Here is a 21,444-nt window from a genome sequence, read left to right on the forward strand (position 1 = left end):
GGGGGGGGGGGGGGGGGGGGGGGGGGGGGGGGGGAGGGGGGAGGCCGCTGGATGGCCCAGCCCCACCCAGCCTACATGCCCCACAGTCACTGTGTGGTCTCGACCACATCCCTTTCCCCTCTAGTCCCAGTCTGTCCCCAGCGGTGATGCTCCATGCCAGAGTGGATAAGCAGACATTGGCAAGGAGAGAGGACAGGTGTGCTCACTATGCAGGCCTGTGCCCCGCAGCCATCGGTGTCCTTTAGAAGGCACAGCCCTGCATTTAGCATCGCTGGCTGCCCTGCCCTGCGCGGCCCACCCATGTCATTCTCAGGCTGTTCCTTCTCACCTCAGCCACGGCAGCCCCTTTCTCTTCCTGCTCTGCACTCACTCTGGACAACCTCATGTGGATCTGCGGGTTTGACACATCAAGAGGACAAGCACCTTCAGACTTACCCCCCACCCCATGTCGGTGTCTTAGAAAGACTCCAACTCCAGGCCCCGGGAGAAGCAAGGTCCAGTGAGTGCCCCGGCCCTACTCTCTTTGCACCCCTCCACACATCCACACCACCTCTCCGCTTGGCTCCCACCCTACCCACAGCCATCTTCACACATTCTATGTCTTCCTATCTCCGTGCTCCTGGGAGTCTGTCGTGAACACGCAGCGCAGCTACCTTCAAGGCCTCTACCTGCCCCATGATTCCCCCAGTGGCCAGAACCTCCCTCCTGCATACAGTCCAGATCCCGCTGCCCTCGGGAAGGATCCCAGTGCACGGCCTCGGCATCCCAGGTCTGGCCTCCTCCTGGCCTCCCAGCCCCCTCCCTCATCCTCACACCCCCACATACACGTGCCATAATCATGCTCATAGATGCATCCCTGCAGACCTTACCCATGTCTCCAGGATCAGCCAAGGGGCCATGGCCTCCACAAAGCCTTCTGAGCTCGGCAGCCTATCACTATAAGCTCTGCTGGGGCAGGCCTGTGAGTGCTGAGGTCCAGGTGCAGAATCGGCCCTCGGTAATACTGGAGGGGCCACCCAGTTTTCCCAGAGGCCCCAGGAACCCAGCGTCCTGCAGATCATCTGGTGGCTGGAGTGGGGACATCCTGAGGAGAGGCTCGTGAACCTCCTCGCCTTGGTCATCTGTGGCTTGTGGTCATTGGGGACAGCGGGCAACATGCAGCAGGAGGGGCCTGGGAGCAACTCACTATAGCCTAGCCAGGAGGCAAGACTTGGGCAGGAGGGGCCCCCCAAAGGAGCATCTTCTGTGTGCTTTACAGGTGGAGAGACAGCTCAGAGAGGGTGGGCAACTGCCTGAGATCACACAGCACAGAGTGGCAGCCCAGGTGACTGAAGCCCACTCCTTCCCAGATGGCCTTACATTCTGGGGCCATTCCCAGGGTCAGCCCTGACTCAGACCCCGTCAGGGACCTTCCCCAAGGCTTTAGGATCAAGACCCTCACCATGGCCTCCACAGTCCCACCCCTGCACACTCCCACCACTCTGTCCTTTCAAGCCATGACGAGCTCTAGCAGGTCCTCGTCCCCCTCCATGTAGCTAACTCCTCAGCCCTCAGCCCTCCCAGCATCCCCAAACCCAGTCCAGTTCTTCCCTCACCGCCCCGCATTCCTGTGTCATGGCGCAGCCGCCACTGGTGTGACACGGGAGCTCCCTGTGTCCTCTGGGCTTCAGGAAGGCATGGGTCCTGTCTAGTTCATCAGTGAACCCCAGCATCTGGAACCAACCCTCAAATGCCTATAGGGTGAGTAGAGAAATGGAGGAAACTGAAACTCAGAGAGAAGTGGCTTTGCCAGAGTCCGTGGGTCTCCCACGCACAGGGCTGCAGGCTGGGAGTACCCCCTGGAGGCCCCAGGTCCAGTGGAACACTTCCCACCAGGGACACACCAGGAGGGCCTGCCTCGGCGTGCGTATGCTGGGTTAAGCCACCTGCTCGCCGCCCCAGCAGCTCAGCTTGCGCCTCCTCTACCGCGTCCCCGAGAACCAAAGAGGCCACACTGTTCCGGGCAAGGGTAGAGTATGAGGAAGCGGAATCCACAAAAAAGGGGAAAGTGGGTGGGTCAGCAGAGTCAGCCAAAAAGGCAGACATGCAGGGGGCGCCCCAGATAGAACATTCGGGAGTGCAGGAGAAGGGCAGAGGAGACAGTCATGCTCCTGGGTCCTGGCCTGCAAATCCTCAGAGCCAGTCCCTTCTGGGAGGCAAAGGAGTGAAGTTCTGGTCATTTCTTCCAGAGACGTCCCAGGAGAGAGCGGGCATCAAGCCAAAGCTACTGCAACGGAAGCTCTGAAGAGCCAGGAGCGGGCCTCAGGGAGGCCGTGGCTGCTGGAGGGCAGTCTACTCCTACTTGGCATCTGAGCTCTAGCCACCCCACCCCGGAGATCTTCCCCATGAACCTCCAGATGCAGGGAGCTCCCCATGTGCCCCAGCTGGGTCCACACATCTGCCTGGCATGTCCTACCCCTCACCAACCCGGCAGGGCCCTACGGATCCTCTGCACTCTGGCTCCTCCATCACCAACCCTCCCGACTACCCACACAGAGGCAGGCCTCCTCCTCCCCCTCTCCCCTGAACACTGAGCACATGGCACGCCCACATGTGGGCACAGGATGCCTGTGATGGAGAACAAATGAGCAGCACGGCTTCCAAAGTACCCAAGGAGACACAAATAAGATGCCACAGTTCCCAAAGCAAAAACAAAAGGGTTTTCACGTTGCTTTCAGTGCAAGACAGCTTGAGAGATGCAAATGCCAGGGGTCCACCAGGCCACAACACGCCTGCTCCTCACAAAGGTCCAGAGTGACATAATTCAGGACCCCCCCCAATCCCCGAGTCTGCTCTTACCAGGACCCCCAGCACCAAAGCTTTGGCCAAGGCCCTGCCCACTCAGAGGTCAGTGCACCAGACCCTCTGTCTCCCTCTGCCACCCAGTCCCTGCAGGCCCACCCTGGGCCAGCCTCCTCTCATCTGGTCAAGGGTACTGGCCTCCACTCACCCGAAGCCCATTCTCTAGGCACTCTGTCAGGGACGATCTTAAAATGTGACTTGGGGGGGCACCTGGGTGGCTCAGTCGTTAAGCGTCTGCCTTTGGCTCAGGTCATGATCCCAGGGTCCTGGGATCGAGCCCCGCATTGGGCTCCCTGCTCCATAGAAAGCCTGCTTCTCCCTCTCCTACTCCCCCTGCTTGTGTTCCCTCTCTCGCTGTGTCTCTGTCAAATAAATAAATAAAATCTTTAAAAAAAAATGTGACTTGGGTCATGACTCTTCTGGCCCCAGGCCTTGAAATGGCTGCCCACCACCTCCCTTCTCCTCCACCCTCCCTCCAGACTGTAAGACTCAGCGATTCTCAGGACAAGCCGTCATCTCTCCCAGGCTCTTCCCTGCCTGGATGCCTCACCACCTCCTCTACCTGACTGAGGCCTGGCCCATCCTCCAGGCAGGCCCCAGCCCTCGGAACACGCATCTGCCAGTCTGGGGCCCAGGGCCCTGCCAGCCCTCCCACCCCACACACACCCTGCCTGACACAGTGGCACTCAGCCTTCTACCCTGAACAGGAGCTGCTCTTCATTCACAAGGCTGGCCAGACCAGCGCCCTTCCTCCCAGGCACCACCCATTCCAAGGACACAAGTCCTAGAGAGGGTTTTCTTCACACCCCAAAGAAGCTGCAGGAAATCGGCCCTAGTGGGGCATGGACCAATGCAGGGTCCACACAGCCAGGAGAAGGAAATGGGCATGGGGCCGGCACTCTGGCTTGACCTGGGTGGCCCTCCCTTGGGCCTGACTCATGACAAGGAAGCCACAGAGAGGAGGAGGAGCAGGGAGGGTTACTGCAGTCCTGGGTGCCGGGTTCCTTCCAGTGGGTAGGGGGGAGTGGGCCCTCCTGCCAGGCCAGCCTGGCTTCCAGGGTTCCAGGGGCCCCATTTCCCCCAGCTCAGTCCCTACTCCCGACAAGCTGGCTTTATGACTTCACATGCTGAAGTCACGCGGGGACAATGCTGAGCGTTCCACCCCTCCAAGTCCAGGCCCAGCCCAGCCAGATGGCTCCCCACAGTGTAAATGAGGACAATGCCTGCTGGCCCACGTAGGGAGGGGATGTAGAGCACAGCGGCGCTAGCTGCTCCTGGCACCATGGACGATGCCGCGGTCCTAAGGAAGAAGGGTTACATCGTGGGCATCAATCTTGGCAAGGGCTCGTACGCAAAAGTCAAATCTGCCTACTCTGAGCGCCTCAAGTTCAACGTGGCAGTCAAGATCATCGACCGCAAGAAGACGCCCACCGACTTCGTGGAGAGATTCCTTCCTCGGGAGATGGACATCCTGGCAACCGTCAACCACCGCTCCATCATCAAGACCTACGAGATCTTTGAGACCTCTGATGGGCGCATCTACATCGTCATGGAGCTCGGGGTCCAGGGCGACCTCCTTGAGTTCATCAAGTGTCGGGGGGCGCTGCATGAGGATGTGGCTCGTAAGATGTTCCGCCAGCTCTCCTCCGCCGTCAAGTACTGCCACGACCTGGACGTTGTCCACCGAGATCTCAAGTGCGAGAACCTTCTCCTCGACAAGGACTTCAACATCAAGCTGTCTGACTTCGGCTTCTCCAAGCGCTGCCTGCGGGATGGCAGTGGCCGCATTATCCTCAGCAAGACCTTCTGCGGGTCGGCGGCATACGCGGCCCCCGAGGTGCTGCAGGGCATCCCCTACCAGCCCAAGGTGTACGACATCTGGAGCCTGGGCGTGATCCTCTACATCATGGTCTGTGGCTCCATGCCCTACGACGACTCCGACATCAAGAAGATGCTGCGCATCCAGAAGGAGCACCGCGTGGACTTCCCCCGCTCCAAGAACCTGACGGGTGAGTGCAAGGACCTCATCTACCGAATCCTGCAGCCGGACGTCAACCGGCGGCTACACATCGATGAGATCCTCAGCCACTCGTGGCTGCAGCTCCCCAAGCCCAAAGCCATGTCTTCTGCCTCCTTCAAGAGGGAGGGTGAGGGCAAGTACCGGACCGAGTGCAAACCGGACACCCGGCCAGGCTCGCGGCCCGAGCACCGGCCGGACAAGCTGGGGGCCAAAACCCAGCACCGGCTGCTGGTGGTGCCCGAGAACGAGGACAGGATGGAGGACAGGCTGGCCGAGACCTCCAAGGCAAAAGATCATCATGTCACTGGAACTGAGGTGGGGAAAGCGAGCACCTAGCGGTGCTGAGGGCCTGGGGGGCGTGGTGCATGGTGTGCACCCACATAAACTAAATAGGCAGTAGGAGCTGAAGAAGGCACAGGTGCAAGGAACAAGTAAAATCCGTCAATTAAACCACTATTTTGATTACGTTCTATTAGCTTTCTTTCACTCAACAAAGACATTAATTACCACCAAATAAACCACAAAGTGTATACAAGCATCAAGAGTGCCCCGTGAGGAGTCTTTTTCTCTAGGACTCAGCCAACCACCCTCCCTGCGGTGCGGGGGTCTCCAGCATAGGGATGCAGGGACTGGTGCTTGGCACGGGCAGACTCCTGGCGAGGCCCTGTGGGCAAGAAGACCTCAGCCGCAGCCCACAGCCAGGCCCCCACAGTCTCCCTCTGACCCACCCCGGGCCCAGAGCCTCCAGGGCTGGCCAGCTGCACGTGTCTCTCCAGCTCAGGCACAGCACAGCCCACCCTGACCCTGACCCTGACCCCATCCCGCTCCCTCCGACAGCCCCTTTCTCCATGTACTCCGCTCCCTCCATTCCTGCAGTTGAGATCAGTGGCCTTGACCCCTTGAGTGCCCTTTCATTTGCCAGAACAGCCCCAGCCCAGACCTCTCACCCACGCCCTCCCCACCCTTTCCTATCCACCCCATACACCAGCCAGCGCTTAGGGGGGCCAGCGCTTGGCCTTAAGCGGCCTTGCCTGGACAGCGTCTCCCTCCGCATCACACACCCACTCAGACCTCTCTGCCTTCATGCTGCTCTGGCCCACGCCCCCCCTTCCCTATGGGGGAAAAGCACCAAAGGCCACACTTTTCCTGACCCCCTGGGGCGGTCCTGGTCCTGGTCCCACCCGCTGAGCCCAGTCCCAGCCCCCTGGTGAGTTACAGGGCTTGGCTGGGGCTTGGCCCCCTGGAAACTGGCAGGAACTCCCAGTCGAGCACAGACTAGTGGGTGCCTAGGCAGATGACTGGCCCCAAGCCAACCTCCAGGGAACACGGCACTCATGGAGGGGGCGAGGAAACATGCAGGACAACCCAAGACATACCCAAGCCAGGGCAGGGCTGGGTATGCTCAAAACAAGAAAGACTCTGGTCTGAGCAGATTCCAGGCTGTCTCCTCGGGCAGTGCAAGCCCCTCAGAGGATCCGACCTGACCCCACTTAAGGCCGGAAGAGACCCATCTGGAAGCCAGCTTGGATATCCCATGTCACCAAAGCCCTCAAGGTCATGGGCAAGTGTGGCCTGTGGTGTACGTGACACTCTCCGGTCTGCATAGAGCCTGGCCCCATTGCTTTTTGACTCTGTGGCCCAGGTTACTGTTACCCACGACTCCTGCTGGTGACTCAGGTGAGTATGGAAGGTGGTGCCTGGAGCACTGGGAGAGGGAAAGGCAGGAAGTGAGACAGTTCCGCCCCACCTGAGCTGGAGACCAGGTGCTTGGAGAAGGTGATTCTGAGGCCACTTTGAAGGTGCCACACGTGATGTGTTGTCTGACACATAGGACCCACGCAACCCTGTCACCAGCAAACCACGTGGGCTAGGCCCAGCTGGTGAGGCTGTGGGCCTGGACCCAGAGCACCAGGGGAACCTGAGGGGCACAACTTCCAAGGGCTCTCTCCTTCCATCAGGGGGACAGAACTTGGGGAGCAGGGCCCAATGTGCTGTGAGCTCAGTGCAGAAGGCAGGTTCCAAGCCCCAGGGGGACCACAGAAAGCAATGCAGGAAGTGGCAGGAAAGCCCAGAGACCCTGAACTTCCAAGTTCACCTCACCCAGAAGCTTCCTCCCAGGGAGGCCTGCAGTCCTGAGACCTTGATGTGGGCACGAGGGCAGCCTGAGGGCCGTGCGGAGTGGGCCGGAAAGACGGTCCTGCCAGACTGTGCTTACGTGCTCTCTAATGACGACTAGATAGAAACAGGCAGGGGTTATATAGAAAACAGTATCAACAAGGCCCTGGGATATACCCTGAGGGCCGTGGGGGCAAGTCTCGTGCCAGCGGGCCTCTTTTCGGTGGCTCCTGGGACAGTCACCATTTCTGGCCCGGGCCTGGGTCCCCAGAAGGCCGGAGTCCTCTGCCGAGTGGAGCTTCCGTAGGCCTGGCCCGGGCCTGACCCTAGAAGAAGTCTGAGGCTTTGCGCCGGGCAGGGAGCTGCAGCAGGTTGTCCGTGATGGAGGCTGGGTCCTGGCTGAGGGGGGTGCGTGCCGCAGAGCCAGGAGCCGGTGTGCTCGTGGGGGTCTGAGGCCCACCAGCTGGGGTCTTGAGGTGGGTCGAGCGTGCTGGAGATGGGGTGTAGCTGGCCCGCAGGGCCCGGTCTGTGTACTTGCTGGCCGTCCTGCTCACAAGGCGCTGCAGGGCTGGGGACATGGCTGGGCTCAGGCCTTTGGGGGTGAGGCTGGGGTGGAAGGGGGTGGGTGAAAGAGGCACCATTAGGCCCAACCAGGCACTGCCAGCAGTGGGGCTTCCCACGGCCCCACAAGGATAACATGGGAGATGCGTGGTCATTATGGGCTGAGGACACCCGATGGCCTGGCACACAGCTGTGGAGCCAAACTTAAGGTCAAGTGGTGGTGCTGCCCTTGGATGTGGAGCTGGGATGGACCCCAACTCTCTCCAAGGAGAACGATACACCTGTTTCCACAGGGCTGACAGGAGCTTATAGCGGGACAAGGGGCCCAAAGGTGCCTCTTAGGGATGTGCTAAGGAGATGGTTGAAGAAGGAAAAGACGGAGAGGGGCCCTGCATCCTGGTTCATACAGGCCACGTCCGGACCAGAGGAGCTGCCACAGGACCCACCACAGAACCCCCAGGCCAAGCGGGAACAGGGAGAGACCCCCACCTGTGCGGGTCAGGCACTCCTCACCTGGCCAGGTTCTCCGTCACTCTCCTTAAGGCCTCTTGCTTCTTGGCTCGGTTCTTGGCGGCGGCCTCGTTGGCCATCTTCAGCCCCAGCCGTTCCCTGCGGCCAGGCTCCAGGATCTACAAGGCAGCAGGTGTGTGGGTGGCTTGCCACCGAGCCAGCCAGTCCCTTGCTGCTGGGGCACCTGCCTCTTTCCCGTGGCGCCCCGTGATCCTCACAACCCACTGCCGCCTCCCTAAAAGCCCCCGAAAGCCCCTGACCGGCTCGCCTGAACTGCCCACCCGCCAAGGGCCTGGGCCTCCCACCTGTCATCACGGTTCCCTGCAAGCCAGCACTGCTGACTTATGAACCTCTGACAGTCTTCTAGGGATGAAGGGGGTCTTGTTTGGATCTCCTTCCCTCTGATGACTGGAGTAAACCGTTTGCTGACTTTAACCTCCATCGACCTTCTGTATTTCTTTCCAGAACTTCCTGAAATGGGTCCTTGTCCTATTTTTCTATCCAAGTGCTCGTCTGTTTCCTTCCAGCTTCCCCCCAGTTACGTTAAGCTCTGCCATGCAAACGCCTTCTCAATTACTTGCTTTCAGTGTTATTTACGACGGGCTTTTCTGCTGTACCTAAGTCCACCGCTTCGTGTAGTATCATCCACCCCCTGCTTTGTGACCGGCTCTCTTTGCTTTATCCCTTCCTACCTTAATGCCAGGTTAAGTGGTGACTGTGATTTTCTTCTCATTGTTTACACTTTGTTTTCTATACTTAACCCTTCCCCTTGAGGAACTCGTTCTGCAACACGTATCAGGCACTTTATATCCAAAGACTCTACTGCTCAGCACAATTTGATCTGTCGTCTCTCACGTACCCTGAATTCAGATTTGGACTGAGGTTTTGTTCAGAAGCTCTTCCCTGCTGCCTGGTAGGCCCCAGGACCGGGGCAGACTTCTGGCAACCCCGTACCTGCGGCATGCCCAGACGCCTGCCGGCACTCCTCTCTCCGGTTTTTCTTGGTTATCCTCGTGTCCCAGACAAATTTAAGAACCAAGGTGCCAAAATCATCTGCACACGTTGTGTGGACATGCGTTTCCTCCCAGAACGAGAGTGGTACTGTACCGGGGAGGCCCCATGGTGTGGCCCACACCCTCCGATTTTCCTTAGGCGAGCCTGCAGCACTAGCCTTTGGTTTCTTCACAAAAGCTAAGGTATTGTTAGGTGTTCTAAATTTCTGCTGCTACAGTGAGTGAGATCTCTTTTTCTATTGCATTTCAAACTATACGCTGCAAGTGTTTAGAGGGATTGGTTCAAGACAACCTCGAACCTAGCTCTCCATGCAGCAGACCTACATTAATTCCAGGTTCCATGCCCAACCCCTTGGGGTTTCAAGCAGATGATGTTACCCCATGCCCTTTGCTCTCTGCAACAACACTGATCTCTGCCTCCTACAATTTCCTAGCACTCCAAGTTGGGAGTGCTGGCCCAGCACCCTGAGAACAGGACTGCATGCTCTCAGCTTCCAGCGACTTCTCTTCTTTCCTGTTCCAAATTACGCCAGTCACTCAGTTTCCCCAACAAACCACGCAGACCACAGTGCCTTGCCTTCTCAAAGCCTCTCTGGGGTCATCCTAGACTACCCCATCTCCACAAACCACCTGGCAGCCAGCTTCCCTGCCCTACCTGCTCCAGGTCTCACGACCCACCCTCTGACAACTTCTACAAAACTGCTGCCTCTCGATGCATGCTCTCCTGTAACCAGAGGCCTCCCTCTGCAAGCACACAATCCTTCTGAAGACACAAACCACAAACCACAGCCCACGGAACACTGGGGCTCCAGGGCCCTTCCCGGCCCACCAGCCTGCAGGCTCAGAGGCCATGGCTTTGGTGCCCTGGCCCCACGCCCAAGTCCCTCCCTCCCCCCAACACCTGTCCTCAGTGCCCTGGTCTTCTTCAGAAGTGCAGTGATGCACAGGTGTGCAGCCTGGAGCACGGCTTAACCCCTCAGGTGGTTCTGTTTTGACCAGCGGCAGCTAGACCATTCTCTGTGCATCGAGCTACAAGTGCTCCGAAGGCCATGTGTCTACTCAGGGTCCCATGTGAGCTCCCCTCACCATGACCCACCTTGAAGGCTGGCCCTGGCGTCCTGTCCACGTAGGGGGTTTCAGATCCTTCAACTCTCAAGGGAGTGTTTTCAACTTCCCCCCAGGTCATCAGCGGCGACTCGTTCACACCTGCAGATGGAGAGCTCAGTCACCTTAGGCCAGGGGATGCAGGTGAGGGCACTGCCAGGTCCTCCCTCCTATGACAGCCAGCTCCCACCATGCGTGTCCCAGCTAACAAACACGAAGGCTGGCAGCTGGCCCACTCTCCTTCCCTGGGACTCTGGAACCCCAGCTCCTCTGCCCTCTGAGAGGACAATACTAAGGCTACTTTAGGCCCAAAGCAGGCCTGGGCCCTGACAGCTGTGGGGCTTAGCCCGGGAAGAGGGCTCCCCAGAGAAGCTGGGCTGGCTCAGCTAGGCTCCCGTCCTAGCACATGGCCACCAGGGCCTCCTGGAGGTTGCTATGGCACCCCACCCCAAAGGAGGGGACACCCAGGGGGCTTTTAGAGCACCCAAACCTCCCAGGACCCTGGGTAAACCTGTAGTGCCTCCATATACCCTGGCCTGTGCCACAGGAACCAGTAACCCAACACAGAGGCCAGTGCTCGGGGTGGAGGGTGCGGGGGGAAGGACACCACATGCACCGCTGCACCGTGAGATTGTCCCCAAGACTCATAAACCTCCTGTGTGAGGGCATGCAGGGCTGGAGCCCAGAGCCTCTTCCCTATGCCCCTATGCCCAGCCTCCCCCTGCCTGGCCTCCCCCTGTGCCCTTCAGCATGCTCACCATAGCCCATCTGTCCAGCAGAGCCCCAACACCCCTGGTTCCCAGCAAAGCCAGTCTGTGCTGCCAAGCTCAGAGCAAGGCGAGAAGACTGCCCAACTCAATGGGCTGGGCCCCATGCATCTCAGGTCAGCCCTACCTGAGAGTCCAGCCCCGCCACAGCCCCATTCAGCCCTGACATTGCACAGGTGGGACACGGGGTCCCCGAGGCCCACGAGGCATGTGGCAGACACGGCGAAGTGTCAACAGTGCCCAGAGCCACCTGAGCAGCCCACCTCCCCACAGGCAGTCCCATCAGGGGGCCCGCCTGCCAGCAGGTTCACGTCTCACCAGGGGCAGGAGAGGGGGTTGCAACAAATCCAAATCCGCCCACTCGTGGGGAATCCTGGGGGATCAGCTCCTTGCCGTCAGGGCCTACCTTGCCCTGTTTGTGCTAGAACAAACAAGAGAGACTGGTGTCAGGGGGGCCCAAGCCACCTCCCCCCAGCTAGCTGATGGGCAAATGCACAGGAACATGCTGGCAAATCTTCCCCTCCCTGGTCTGGCAAATCCAGACCCAGAGCTCGGGGGCTGGAGAAAGAAACGAAGGACCCCGGCCCCTGCAAAGACCTTGAGGAGCTGTCAGAGCAGGCATCAGAGCAAGGGAAGCTCCCCCTCCTTCCATGCAGGGCAGGGCCGGGGTCCTTGGCCTCAGTCCATACCCCACACAAACTGCTTTCAGCAGCTACTGACTTAGGCCCTGACAGGAAGCCACACTGACCACTGGCACGTGCTCTGACCTCTTTCCCGCAAGGCACTTGCGGAAGCCACCGGAATAGTCTCCCCACCTCCTGCCTCTCCCACTTCAACCCCATGACCACTGGAGTTGCCACTGCACCGTGACTCCCCGGCTCAGACATCCCTGCTGTCTGCCCTACCAAGCCTCACCCTACCCCAGCCTGCCCACCCCATCTACCCCTGCCCTGCTCGGCAAATGGGTGTGGGTCTGGCCAGCCTGGGCTGGCTCCCAGCAGCCTCTCTTCTCTCATGTCCCTGTCCCCCAGGAAGCTGGCACTGAACTGACCCACAGAACGTCTCTGGCCAAGACAGTGCCCCAGTGGAAGCCCATACAGGTCAAGAAAAGACTCAGGACCCTGCCGCCCAGGAGCCCCAAATACTCACATGCTGCTAGGCTCCGCCAAACCCAAGAACGTACTAATTTAAGAAAGGAAAGCAAGATCAGAGGGGTGGTGGCTGCCCACAGCCAGCCGCGGCCACTTACCTGGGCATTGAGGGCGGCAGCCTGCTGCAGCTGGGACCTGCTCAGAGCCTGGCTGAAGGGATCCCTGAGGAAGCGAGTATTCTTATGCACCACCTGCCTCGGCTTCTTAAACAACTGCTCTTCATCAAGGACGCCTGGAGGATCGAGGAGAGATGGCAGCGGTGTCAGAGGGTGGGGAGGCCCCACCACTGCCCCATGCTCAAGGCTTGAGGGAGAGGCCAAGTCATCCCCCGGTGAACAGAAGCATAAAGCCAGGCAAAGCAGGGGGCAGCCTCACTCCCTCACTGACAGAGGCAGAGCAGGACCCCTCTGAGGCCCGGTATGCCAGAGAGCACAGATATACACACCCTGAAGGCCAGATCCAAACACCCGGCCCCACCCCATGCTGCCCACCAGCCCCGCCCGCTCACCCTCTGGGTAGTACATGAGGGAATTTTTCGCTTTGTACTTCCAGGTCTCCACGCCGGCCTGGCTGCTCTCGATGGCTTGGTGCTCTGCCGACGGAAGTGCAAGATTATCTTTCTGCCTCTGCATCACAGGGGGAAAGTGAGGGTCAGACAGGTCCCCAGGCACTGTGCCCCTGGCCCCAGGACTCCCTCACTCTGACAGAGAATGCCCGTGCTGCTGCACCCAAGGACACCTTCTCAAACTCCTCCTCGGCCTGGTAGAGCCACGTGTGGCGTGCCCGGCTCTTCTCCTTGGCCACCTCCATGATCTCCTGGAAGGAGGCGTTGTCCTCACTTGTGTACCGGCTCAGGAAAACATCCAGGCTGGGCAGGGGCACCTTCTCTTCCTCCTCGCCAACCTCTCCTGCTCAGGGGCAGAGGTGGGGTGACACAGAACCACAAACAGCATGAACACTTTGTGGTCACTCAGTCCCAGGAACCGTGCTACTCCATAAGCAGGGTTGGAACCCTCACCCTGGTTGTGCATCTGTGGGTGAGAGCCCACACTGCCAGACAACTCCCCACCTGGGGGCAGAATCACCCCCCCACCCCACTGCCCAGGGAGCACTCAGGGGCTCTCCTCAGCTGCTGGATGTCAAGTGAAATGTGTGTCTGACTCAGGAAGAGGGGCATCCAGAGGTCAGAGAAAAGGCAGATGGTCCTAGTAAGCCTTGCCCTGCCAAAACTGGGCTGGTCCTATAGGACCTTTCGCCGATGCCCCAAGCTCTCCCTCCATCCCTGGGCTTTCCTTCCCTGCCTGCTCCTCCCTTCCTGGCGCCTGTGCCACAGGGGGGGGCTGTCACCTAAGCCTCCCAACCTGCTAGCAGGCTCCGAGGGCAGGGACCCCAGAGGATCCAGTGCTCCAGATGGGGCCACACAGGCACCGGGCCACAACGCCAGCTGTCGCCCCACCACCATAGAAGGGGGTACCCCCGGGGCGCCTGGGTGGCTCAGTCGTTAAGCGTCTGCCTTCGGCTCAGGTCATGATCCCAGGGTCCTGGGATCGAGCCCTGCATCGGGCTCCCTGCTCTGCGGGAAGCCTGCTTCTCCCTCTCCCACTCCCCCTGCTTGTGTTCTCTCTCTCGCTGTGTCTCTCTCTGTCAAATAAATAAATAAAATCTTAAAAAAAAAAAAAAAAAGAAGGGGGTACCACCGCTGAAGGGGTGCCATTGCACTGTGCACAGTGGGGCCCCCTTCAGCGGGGCCACCAGGAGGATAGCCTTGTCTTCCATTCCACTGACAGTCTTGACCGCCTACTACATGCTAGACTACACAAAGCACAGTGGCTAAAAGTTCAAGACCCAGAGTCAGAAAGATTAAGGACTCAAACCCCGTTCTGATGGTACCTACCACTGAGATTACTGAAACGATTCCTAGATTTACCAACAAGGCATATTTAAAAAAAAAAAATCTGAGGGGCGCCTGGGTGGCTCAGTCAGTTAAGCATCTGACTCTTAATTTCAGCCCAGGTCGTGATCTCAAGGTCGTGAGATCGAGCCTTGTGTCGGGCTTTGCGCTCCGCACAGAGTCCGCTTGAGATTCTCTCGCTCCCTCTGCCCCTCCCCCCACTTGCACACACGCTTGCTCTCTCAAATAAAGTAAAATTTTGATACATAAATAAATAACAAGAATCTGTAAACTGCCTGTGATTCATCTGCCACATTACACTGGAGCTGCGATCAAGCTCCCCTGATCAAGCTCCAAGGACACATCATGATGGACTACAGTAATGCCACAATGAGCTGGATTTTGAAGCAGAAAATATCTCATCTGTGTGAGCACACAGGGCATCCGTGTTAGCATGCCATAGACTAGGACCCAGGAGAGAACAACAAGCATCTTGTCTGTTTGAGCACTGATGTTCTACTGATGAGATCGACCGCTGATCGTGAGAAAGTCCCATTGCACGTAGTACACTTATGTCCAACAGGGCTCAAAATGTTCTTTCCTAGAAAGATTCCCTCATAAAGCTGGACCATGTCACGACACCCCAATCCATGTGTGGAAGAAGACAACCTGTTTGTTTGTTCTACTCCCACAACATGCCATGTGTTGTCCTAGGTGCAGAATATACACACAGAAGCAAGAGAGAGAAGCTCTTGTGGTGAGGAGAGGCAAAAAATAGAGAAATGTCTTTTGGGGCGCCTGGGTGGCTCAGTTGGTTAAGCGACTGCCTTCGGCTCAGGTCATGATCCTGGGGTCCTGGGATCGAGTCCTACATCAGGCTTCCCTTACTCTGTGGGAAGCCTGCTTCTCCCTCTCCCTCTGCCTGCCACTCTCCCTGTTTGTGCTCTCTCTGTCAAATAAATAAATAAAATCTTAAAAAAAAACCCCAAAAAACGCCTTTTTAAGTGCCAGGTCCTACAGCGAGAAAACAAAGCCAGGCAGGAAGGCATGCTGGGGGTGGTGAGAAGGGGTCAGAAAAGGATTTCCTGAATGGTAACATCTGAGCAGAGGTCTGAGGGGAGAGAAGGTGTGAGCCGTGCAGCTACCCAGGGGAAGTGACTAACTCACTAAACAAGTGCAGAAGCCCCGAGGCATTCTAAGATGACATCGGGAAAGGGGCCCTCCGAGGCCCATGAAGCCCACTGGGCAGGGGCTGGCACACAGTGACCAGGCCGGTGAGAGAGGTAGCAAGATTCCCATTCCACAGAGGAGGGCCAGAGACTCAGAGAACTGCCCCATGCCTGCCTCCCACACCGGTGCTCTTTGACCCCATGGGCTGCCATTCAGGCAAACAGAGCCCTCAGGGACAAGATGTGATCTGCCTCTGGGCCAGCCCCTCAGGGCCACACAGGATGAGACTCGCAGGCAAACCCAACCGCTCACTCACCATCACCCTCCTCCAGGCCTCGGCCCCGGCCCCGGGGCTTGTTGCCCACCACTCCAGTGCCTGTGTGCACATCAGGGGTTTCAAATGTGGCGGGAGTCACATCTAGAAGGAGGAAGGGGGTGGGGATTAGAGCCAGCCTAAGGCATCAGTTCAGCAGGAGTTCCCCTCTCGGCCCACCACTGTCGCTCTTACAGGGTGGTGGGGGCTCTCGGGACATCTTGCCCAGGGCAGAGCCAAACTTGATGGCGATCTGACGCATCCGTTCCAGGTCTCCATTCTCCTCAGCCTCCAGATACTCCTTCTGAGCCTGCAGCTTCTCCACATCAGGAAAGAAGTCCCTCTGGATGACTGTCTGGAGGCCCTATGAGAAGTCAGAATAAAAGTCAGAGTTCACATCTGCCTCTGCTCTCAGTCTACCAACGTACATGCTAAGATCCTTGCCGATGCCCCGAACCTCTGTCCAACCCAATGATCCCAAGTTTAGCTGCACTTTCTAATGAGGATGAGCACCCCCTGAGATCTTGCTTCAACATCTAACATTACTAAACGCTCATCTGGTTTCCATGAAACTTTTCTTTTTCCCCCCACTAACTGGTCCCTCTCATCTCCTTTGCTGGCTCCATCTCCACACCAGCTGGACCAAGGTGGGTGTTGCCCCTTTATGCCATCCAAGGCCTCCTATTTCCAATCGGAACCCTTTACCTGGATGACTTCAGCCTGTCACCCCCACCAGCAGCACTGGCTGAGATTCCCAAATCTGTACCTCCAGCCAGACCTTGCTCCTAAACTGCACATCTGTGCACCCAGCTATCCCCTAATGCCAGCTGCCTCTCTATCCGAGGCCTCCCAAACTTTACCAGTCCAAAACCAAACTGATTTTCTCCAATCTCCCTGCCAGCTCCTCTTCCTGCATGTCTGTTGTAACATTAAAACCTACTTGAAGGATCCTCTGACGCGCACTAACTCAATGATGCTGACACAATCATAGACTGTTTCCAAGACCTCCAGCCTCTGCATTTCCTGTTACAACTCTCCAGAAAGTCCTCTTTGCCACCATCCTCCCACACGCCTCTTCACGCTTTAATACCTTGTCTCCCTGACGCGCCCCACCCCCCGACATACAAACAAAGCCGCCCCCTCTCCCCTAACAGCACTGCTGCTGCCTCCCCCATCAAGGACACCTCTCTCTGCACAGTATTTGTTTGGCTCCCCGACTGTCCACAACCCAAGAGCACGCACTCGGGTTGCTCCACCTCCGCGAGGGTACGAGTCTGCCACGACCCGAGAGGAGAGACCCGAGAAGAGCGCAAGGCGGGGAAGGGACCCAGAATTCGCTAGCGTCGCATCGAGGTCTTACCTCGATGTACTCTTCTTCGTCCAGGACCCGTTGCTTGCTCGTCGCAGCCCGGGCCTCCCCTGCCGCGCGTTTCCTCCGGGGCCCGGACGCGGCAGGAAGCGACAGGACCCGGGTTGATGCTCCGGGCGTCTCCATCGCTATCCCAGGACCGCTCGGGCGACGCAGGTACGTAACAGCGTCGGGAGTCGGTGGGGCCGGGACTGTGCCAAATGCGCAGGCGCTTGCAACAGTCCACCAATGGGAGAGCTGTGCGTTTCGAGGCCAGCCCGCGCCCCCGTAGTGACGTCACTAAAAGCCCTGGCCCTTATGGGAGTTGTAGTCTTCGCTCCGCCCCGCTCTGGTCCTGTGAGTCTGGGCTACTGGCACCAGGGGGCGTTGTGGTGGGAGAGACTAAGGGGCGTGTCGGTCACGCTAATCGTGAAAATTTTTAGAACTGCGAAATTGAAAGGCCTTGGGATTCCAGTTTCTCGCAAATCATTGCGTGTGCTTCTGTATTATTAACAAAAACGCATTTTGGCTATATACGCGGTTTCAATGTTTTTATTCAAACTTTTCTGCAAGAAAAGAACCCTAAGACAATTTCTTCTTGATAGTTACCTAACAAAAGAAAAAAAATACGCGGTCCAATGAAGAAATGTCTGGGTAAAAATTATTCGGTCCCTTTCGACGACTGTGAGGCCGGAAAGATTCCGGCCGGGCCGAGGACGTCGGATCTCCCTCCCTGTCCTCCTCCTCCTCGACCTTTCCCGGAAGCCCCTCAATAAAATGGTTTGATTAAAAAAAACTTTTTTGGTCCCTGAACACCACAGGGGGGTTCCCAGAAGAGGGTCACTCTCATTGAAATGGACCAGAAAATTGTCCAACCATTTTTCAGGAATGATAATTTCTTCCCTAGAGGAGGTTGTGAATTATGTCAAACAAATTCTGCCCCAGAACAATTTAGTATAATAGGCGGTCATTCCTTCATTCAGTGGGGAACTCCATGATGATGGTTCCTGCCCTGTGGAGCTGACAGTCAAATGGGGAAGACAGACGCTAGTCAGATCATCCCACAAACAAGCATAAACCTGCAGTGAACAAGTGCAAAGAAAGAGTTTGTACTAGGGGTCAGTCAGGGGAAGTTTCCCCGGGGTCAGGAAGTGCTTGCAGACCCAGAGAATGGACATTGATCAGGTGGAGGGAAAGAGCAGGTGCAAAGGTCTCACAGCAGGAGGGAGAAGACCTTTGGATATACAGAGTTCAAGGAGCGGTGAGGTTGAAGACGCCAGAGGGGCAGGGGCCAGCTGTGTTTGGGCTCATGGGTCACAGTGAGGAGTTTTATCTTTCGGAACAACGGGAAGCCCTTAGAGCACTGTAGGCAGGGAAGAGGCAGGTTCACACTTGCACCCTGCCTTTTGTGGGGAAGGAATTACAGAGGAACCAGAGTGGCTGCAGGTGGACAAGACTGGAGGCAGCTGCAGTGGTCAAGGTGAGGGATGACAGCATTTTCATCAGGTTGCTACAGTTGAACCTGGGCAGAAGATAGCTTCTGGGATTGTTTTTGGAGGCAAAACTGATTTGCTATATGTGAACTAACTTTAATTTAAATAAAACAAAAAAAAATTTGATTTGCTGCTGGCCTGGGTATGGTGGGTGGGGGAGCGGAGGTGGGGGTAATTGCCAGTCCTCTGGCTCATGCACCTGGTTTGTACAGGGGAAGAGTTGCTGCCGACGAGGTGATTTTGAGATGCTGTGGGCTTCCAGGTGGAGTAGTCAAGGGGACAGTTGGACATAAATATCTAGCTCAGGAAGAGGTCCAGGCTGGAGATGTAAATGTGGCAGAGAGATAGGAATTGGGGCCTGAAGGTGGAAGTGATCAAGCAAGGAGAGAATGGAGAGGAGAGGAGCATGCCTGGGGCCCAGCCTGCAGGACAGCTATGTTAATGGGCAGCTTGTAGGGGGTGAGCCTGCCAAGGAGCAGCTAGAGAGAAAGGAGAGAAAGGAGGACAGTATGACCACTGGTCCCTTGAGGGTGGAGCTCTGATCATGGCTGCCCAATACAATGACAAAGAGCCACCCGGCAGCTAGGGTCCCAGAGCCCAGCGAGATGAAGGCATCCCGGCCTGCAGGGAAGCTCTGCGCGCAGACTGTGCGGTATCCAAGGATAAGGCCAGGAGTCAGGGCAAAGAGCCTTTTTTTTTTTTTAAGATTTCATTTATTCATTTATTTATTTGACAGAGAGAGAGAGCACAAGCAGGGGGAGTGGCAGGCAGAGGGAGAAGCAAGCTCCCCGCTGAGCAAGGAGCTGAGCAAGGAGCCCGACGTGGGGCTCAATCCCAGGACCCTGGGATCATGACCTGAGCCGAAGGCAGACGCTTAACCGACCGAGCCACCCAGGCGCCCCCGGGGAAAGAGCTTTGCGACAACCAGAGTGTGCATCCTGAGGGGTGGAGGGGGGTGTTGCTGTCCTGGAGGCACCCCGCGGTGTGAGAGCAGCGCCCGCAGGGACATGTGCCTGCTCTGTGTTATCTGATCTAGCCAGCCTTGGAGTCCTGGGGGCGGTAGCCTTGCCTTCTGCGCCTTTACTGAATGGACTGTGTCTCCTTTCAGATACCCCCAGCCCATCTCCTCCAAGACCCATAAGGAGGCAGAACATGGTCCCCAAGCCAGATGATGGTGTTAGATGCCTTGAGCCCACCATACAGGCCTACTGGGGGAATCAAAGCCTTGTTTTCACACCATCCTTCACCCTGGGGCCAGGATGATGGAGAGGAAAACAGACATCTTCCAAGGCAGTGGCGGGGTGGGGGTGGGGGGGGCAGGGTGCATCCTCCCCAGTCAAACTTCCTCTTGTCCCAACACGATGGCAGAGAGGGAGGCAGACACACAGCATGGAATCCCCCCACCCATGAGCAGTACCTCGAGGCCGGTGCAGACCCCCAGGGTGCTAGGCCATGATCCGTGGGGTAGTCTGCTGTGCTGGGGAACACAGGAACTGAGGACTCACTGGGCTGTGCTCCCCAAGGCAAGATGGCCCCCACTCCCTGGGTGGGGGAGTGGGGGCCATGGCGGACTTGGAACTCTGGACTGCTTTTGTGCTGTTTGCAGTTGCTTGTTTATTTCCCAGGATCCAGACAAGGCTCACAGAATTAAGGAGCGGGGCAGTGGCTTCTGGAGATGACCTCACCCAACGTTCTTATCCTATAGCTCTGGACGCCAAGGCCCAGTGCAGGGCACGCAAGCTGACAAGCCCAGGATGCAGAGAAATCTCCTGGGGCCCCAGGGGAAGGGAACTATGTGCCTGCTGAGGAGAGGAGGGGCGCCAGCATACCGGGGAGGGAGAAGATTCTGGGCCCCCCTGACAAGGGGTGGTTCCTGTCCTGGAGTTGGTGGGGAATTGAGGAAGCTGACCTGCTCTGTGCCCTGCTCCCAGCCCCACCAGCCCCCAGGGAATCTTCCCGACCCTTAGTCACTGGAGAAGCAAGCACATGGAGATGCTCAGTGTTTCCTCCTTTCACGGGGCAGGTGACGGGGCGGGGGAGATGGGGTTGGGAGGTAACACACACTCCAGCGGCCGGCTCCCGCCTTGACCACTAGCTCCAGGATGCAGGAAGCCCTGCAGACAGACGGGAAGAGGCTGGTGTCCCCTCTCAGCTCGATTTCGGGTAAATCTGTCCTCTCTCTGAGTCGGCCCCCAAAGGCGCGGCCAAGTCCAGGAGTAGCTACCAGAGCCATCAGCAGCTCTCCTTTGGGGCCTTCTTGGCTCCGGGGAGGAGCCTCGAGGTCGCTGACGTGCGCTTCTGGTGTCGCCACTTGGCCCGGCGGTTCTTGAACCAGACCTGAGGAGCAGGAAGCACCGCTCAGGCCCTGCCCCAGGCCCCGCGTACCCCCCCGCCACCCCATAGGTGGACCAGGCGGGGAGCTTCCCGATGGGGATGTGGGCAGACGAGGGCTGCGGGGCCGGCACGCGGCAGCGGCACCCACCATCTCTTAACCGCTGCAGGTAGGCGCTGCGGCTCGGGCCGCGGGGACGGGAGCCCCCTTCCCACCCCGACCAGCCATCTCTCTGCACGCCTTCCCACCCCCCACCTCCGCCCGGCGGTGCCCCGGACGCCCCTTCTGCAGCTTCCTGCCCTTTCCAAGCTTCCCAAATTCTGGCACATGAACGCGCGCCTCATTAATCAGGGAAAAGAAAAAAGTTTAAACCAAAGGACAACTAGCCTTACCTCCCCTCCAGTTCCAGGGACACTTTCCCCGCACGTGCCTGTCCCCGCCCGCCCCCCGGAACCGGCCCTGCGCCCCACAGCGGTCCCCGGGCCCCTGGCGCTTCCTCCCATCGCGCCAGGGCCGTCTTTTCAAGAAAAGAAGGAGGAAGGAAGCCAGCCTGCTCGGCCCCTCGGCGGTCCGGCGGGCGGGCACCCACCTCCACGCGCTCCTCGCGCAGGCGGATGCGGCCGGCCAGGCGCTCGCGCGTGCCCACGTCGGGGTACTGGTTCTGCACGAAGAGCGCCTCCAGCGCCTGCAGCTGCTCCTCGCTGAAGATGGTGCGGTGGCGCCGCGTGCGCCGCTGCGGGCCGGGGCCGGGGCCGCCCGCGCCCGGCAGCGCCCCCGAACCTCCGCTGGCCACGGGCAAGGGCAAGGGCGCCGCG

At 58.2% G+C, this 21,444-nt stretch overlaps 3 protein-coding genes across 4 annotated transcripts in view; 1 reads left to right on the forward strand and 2 right to left on the reverse strand.

Moving 5' to 3' along the window:
- The first annotated feature begins 4,123 nt into the window (after window positions 1-4,123).
- Window positions 4,124-5,197, forward strand: TSSK2 (testis specific serine kinase 2). Its single transcript, XM_021690879.1, has one exon. It carries the CDS (start codon window positions 4,124-4,126, stop codon window positions 5,195-5,197), a length of 1,074 nt encoding a protein of 357 aa, XP_021546554.1.
- Window positions 5,198-5,839: 642 nt separating this feature from the next.
- On the reverse strand, window positions 5,840-16,954 carry ESS2 (ess-2 splicing factor homolog). Of its 2 annotated transcripts, none has more exons than XM_044921305.1 (10): window positions 16,817-16,954; window positions 15,652-15,820; window positions 15,466-15,561; window positions 12,821-12,990; window positions 12,591-12,708; window positions 12,181-12,314; window positions 11,250-11,352; window positions 10,157-10,266; window positions 8,051-8,166; window positions 5,840-7,582 (listed from the first exon to the last, which is right to left on the reverse strand). In XM_044921305.1, the coding sequence occupies exons 1-10, from the start codon at window positions 16,949-16,951 to the stop codon at window positions 7,303-7,305; spliced, it is 1,431 nt and encodes a 476-aa protein (XP_044777240.1). In that variant the 5' UTR covers window positions 16,952-16,954; the 3' UTR covers window positions 5,840-7,302. The 2 variants fall into 2 exon arrangements, with proteins under 2 accessions (XP_044777240.1, XP_021546555.1); XM_021690880.1 differs by having other exon boundaries at window positions 15,460-15,561.
- Window positions 16,955-20,529: 3,575 nt separating this feature from the next.
- GSC2 (goosecoid homeobox 2) overlaps window positions 20,530-21,444 on the reverse strand; it is a 3,171-nt gene continuing 2,256 nt past the window's right edge. Inside the window, exons 3-4 of the mRNA XM_044921028.1 lie at window positions 21,219-21,414; window positions 20,530-20,634 (exon numbers count right to left, since the gene is read on the reverse strand). Coding sequence (XP_044776963.1) covers window positions 20,530-20,634; window positions 21,219-21,414 — 301 coding nt within the window. The remainder of the gene's footprint in view (window positions 20,635-21,218; window positions 21,415-21,444) is intronic.

This window comes from Neomonachus schauinslandi, chromosome 14 (assembly GCF_002201575.2).
Source record: "Neomonachus schauinslandi chromosome 14, ASM220157v2, whole genome shotgun sequence".
NCBI classification, from domain to species: domain Eukaryota; kingdom Metazoa; phylum Chordata; class Mammalia; order Carnivora; family Phocidae; genus Neomonachus; species Neomonachus schauinslandi.

Coding starts and splice junctions, on each gene's coding strand:
- TSSK2 (XM_021690879.1), top strand. CDS start 4,124: ATGGACGATGCCGCGGTCCTAAGGAAGAAGGGTTACATCGTGGGCATC.
- ESS2 (XM_021690880.1), bottom strand. CDS start 16,951: ATGGAGACGCCCGGAGCATCAACCCGGGTCCTGTCGCTTCCTGCCGCG. Junction 10,267..11,249: donor AACCCCCTCTCCTGCCCCTG/GTGAGACGTGAA, acceptor CTCCATCTGCAG/GTGTGAACGAGTCGCCGCTG. Junction 8,167..10,156: donor CGCCAGGGCCAGCCTTCAAG/GTGGGTCATGGT, acceptor GCTGCCTTGTAG/ATCCTGGAGCCTGGCCGCAG.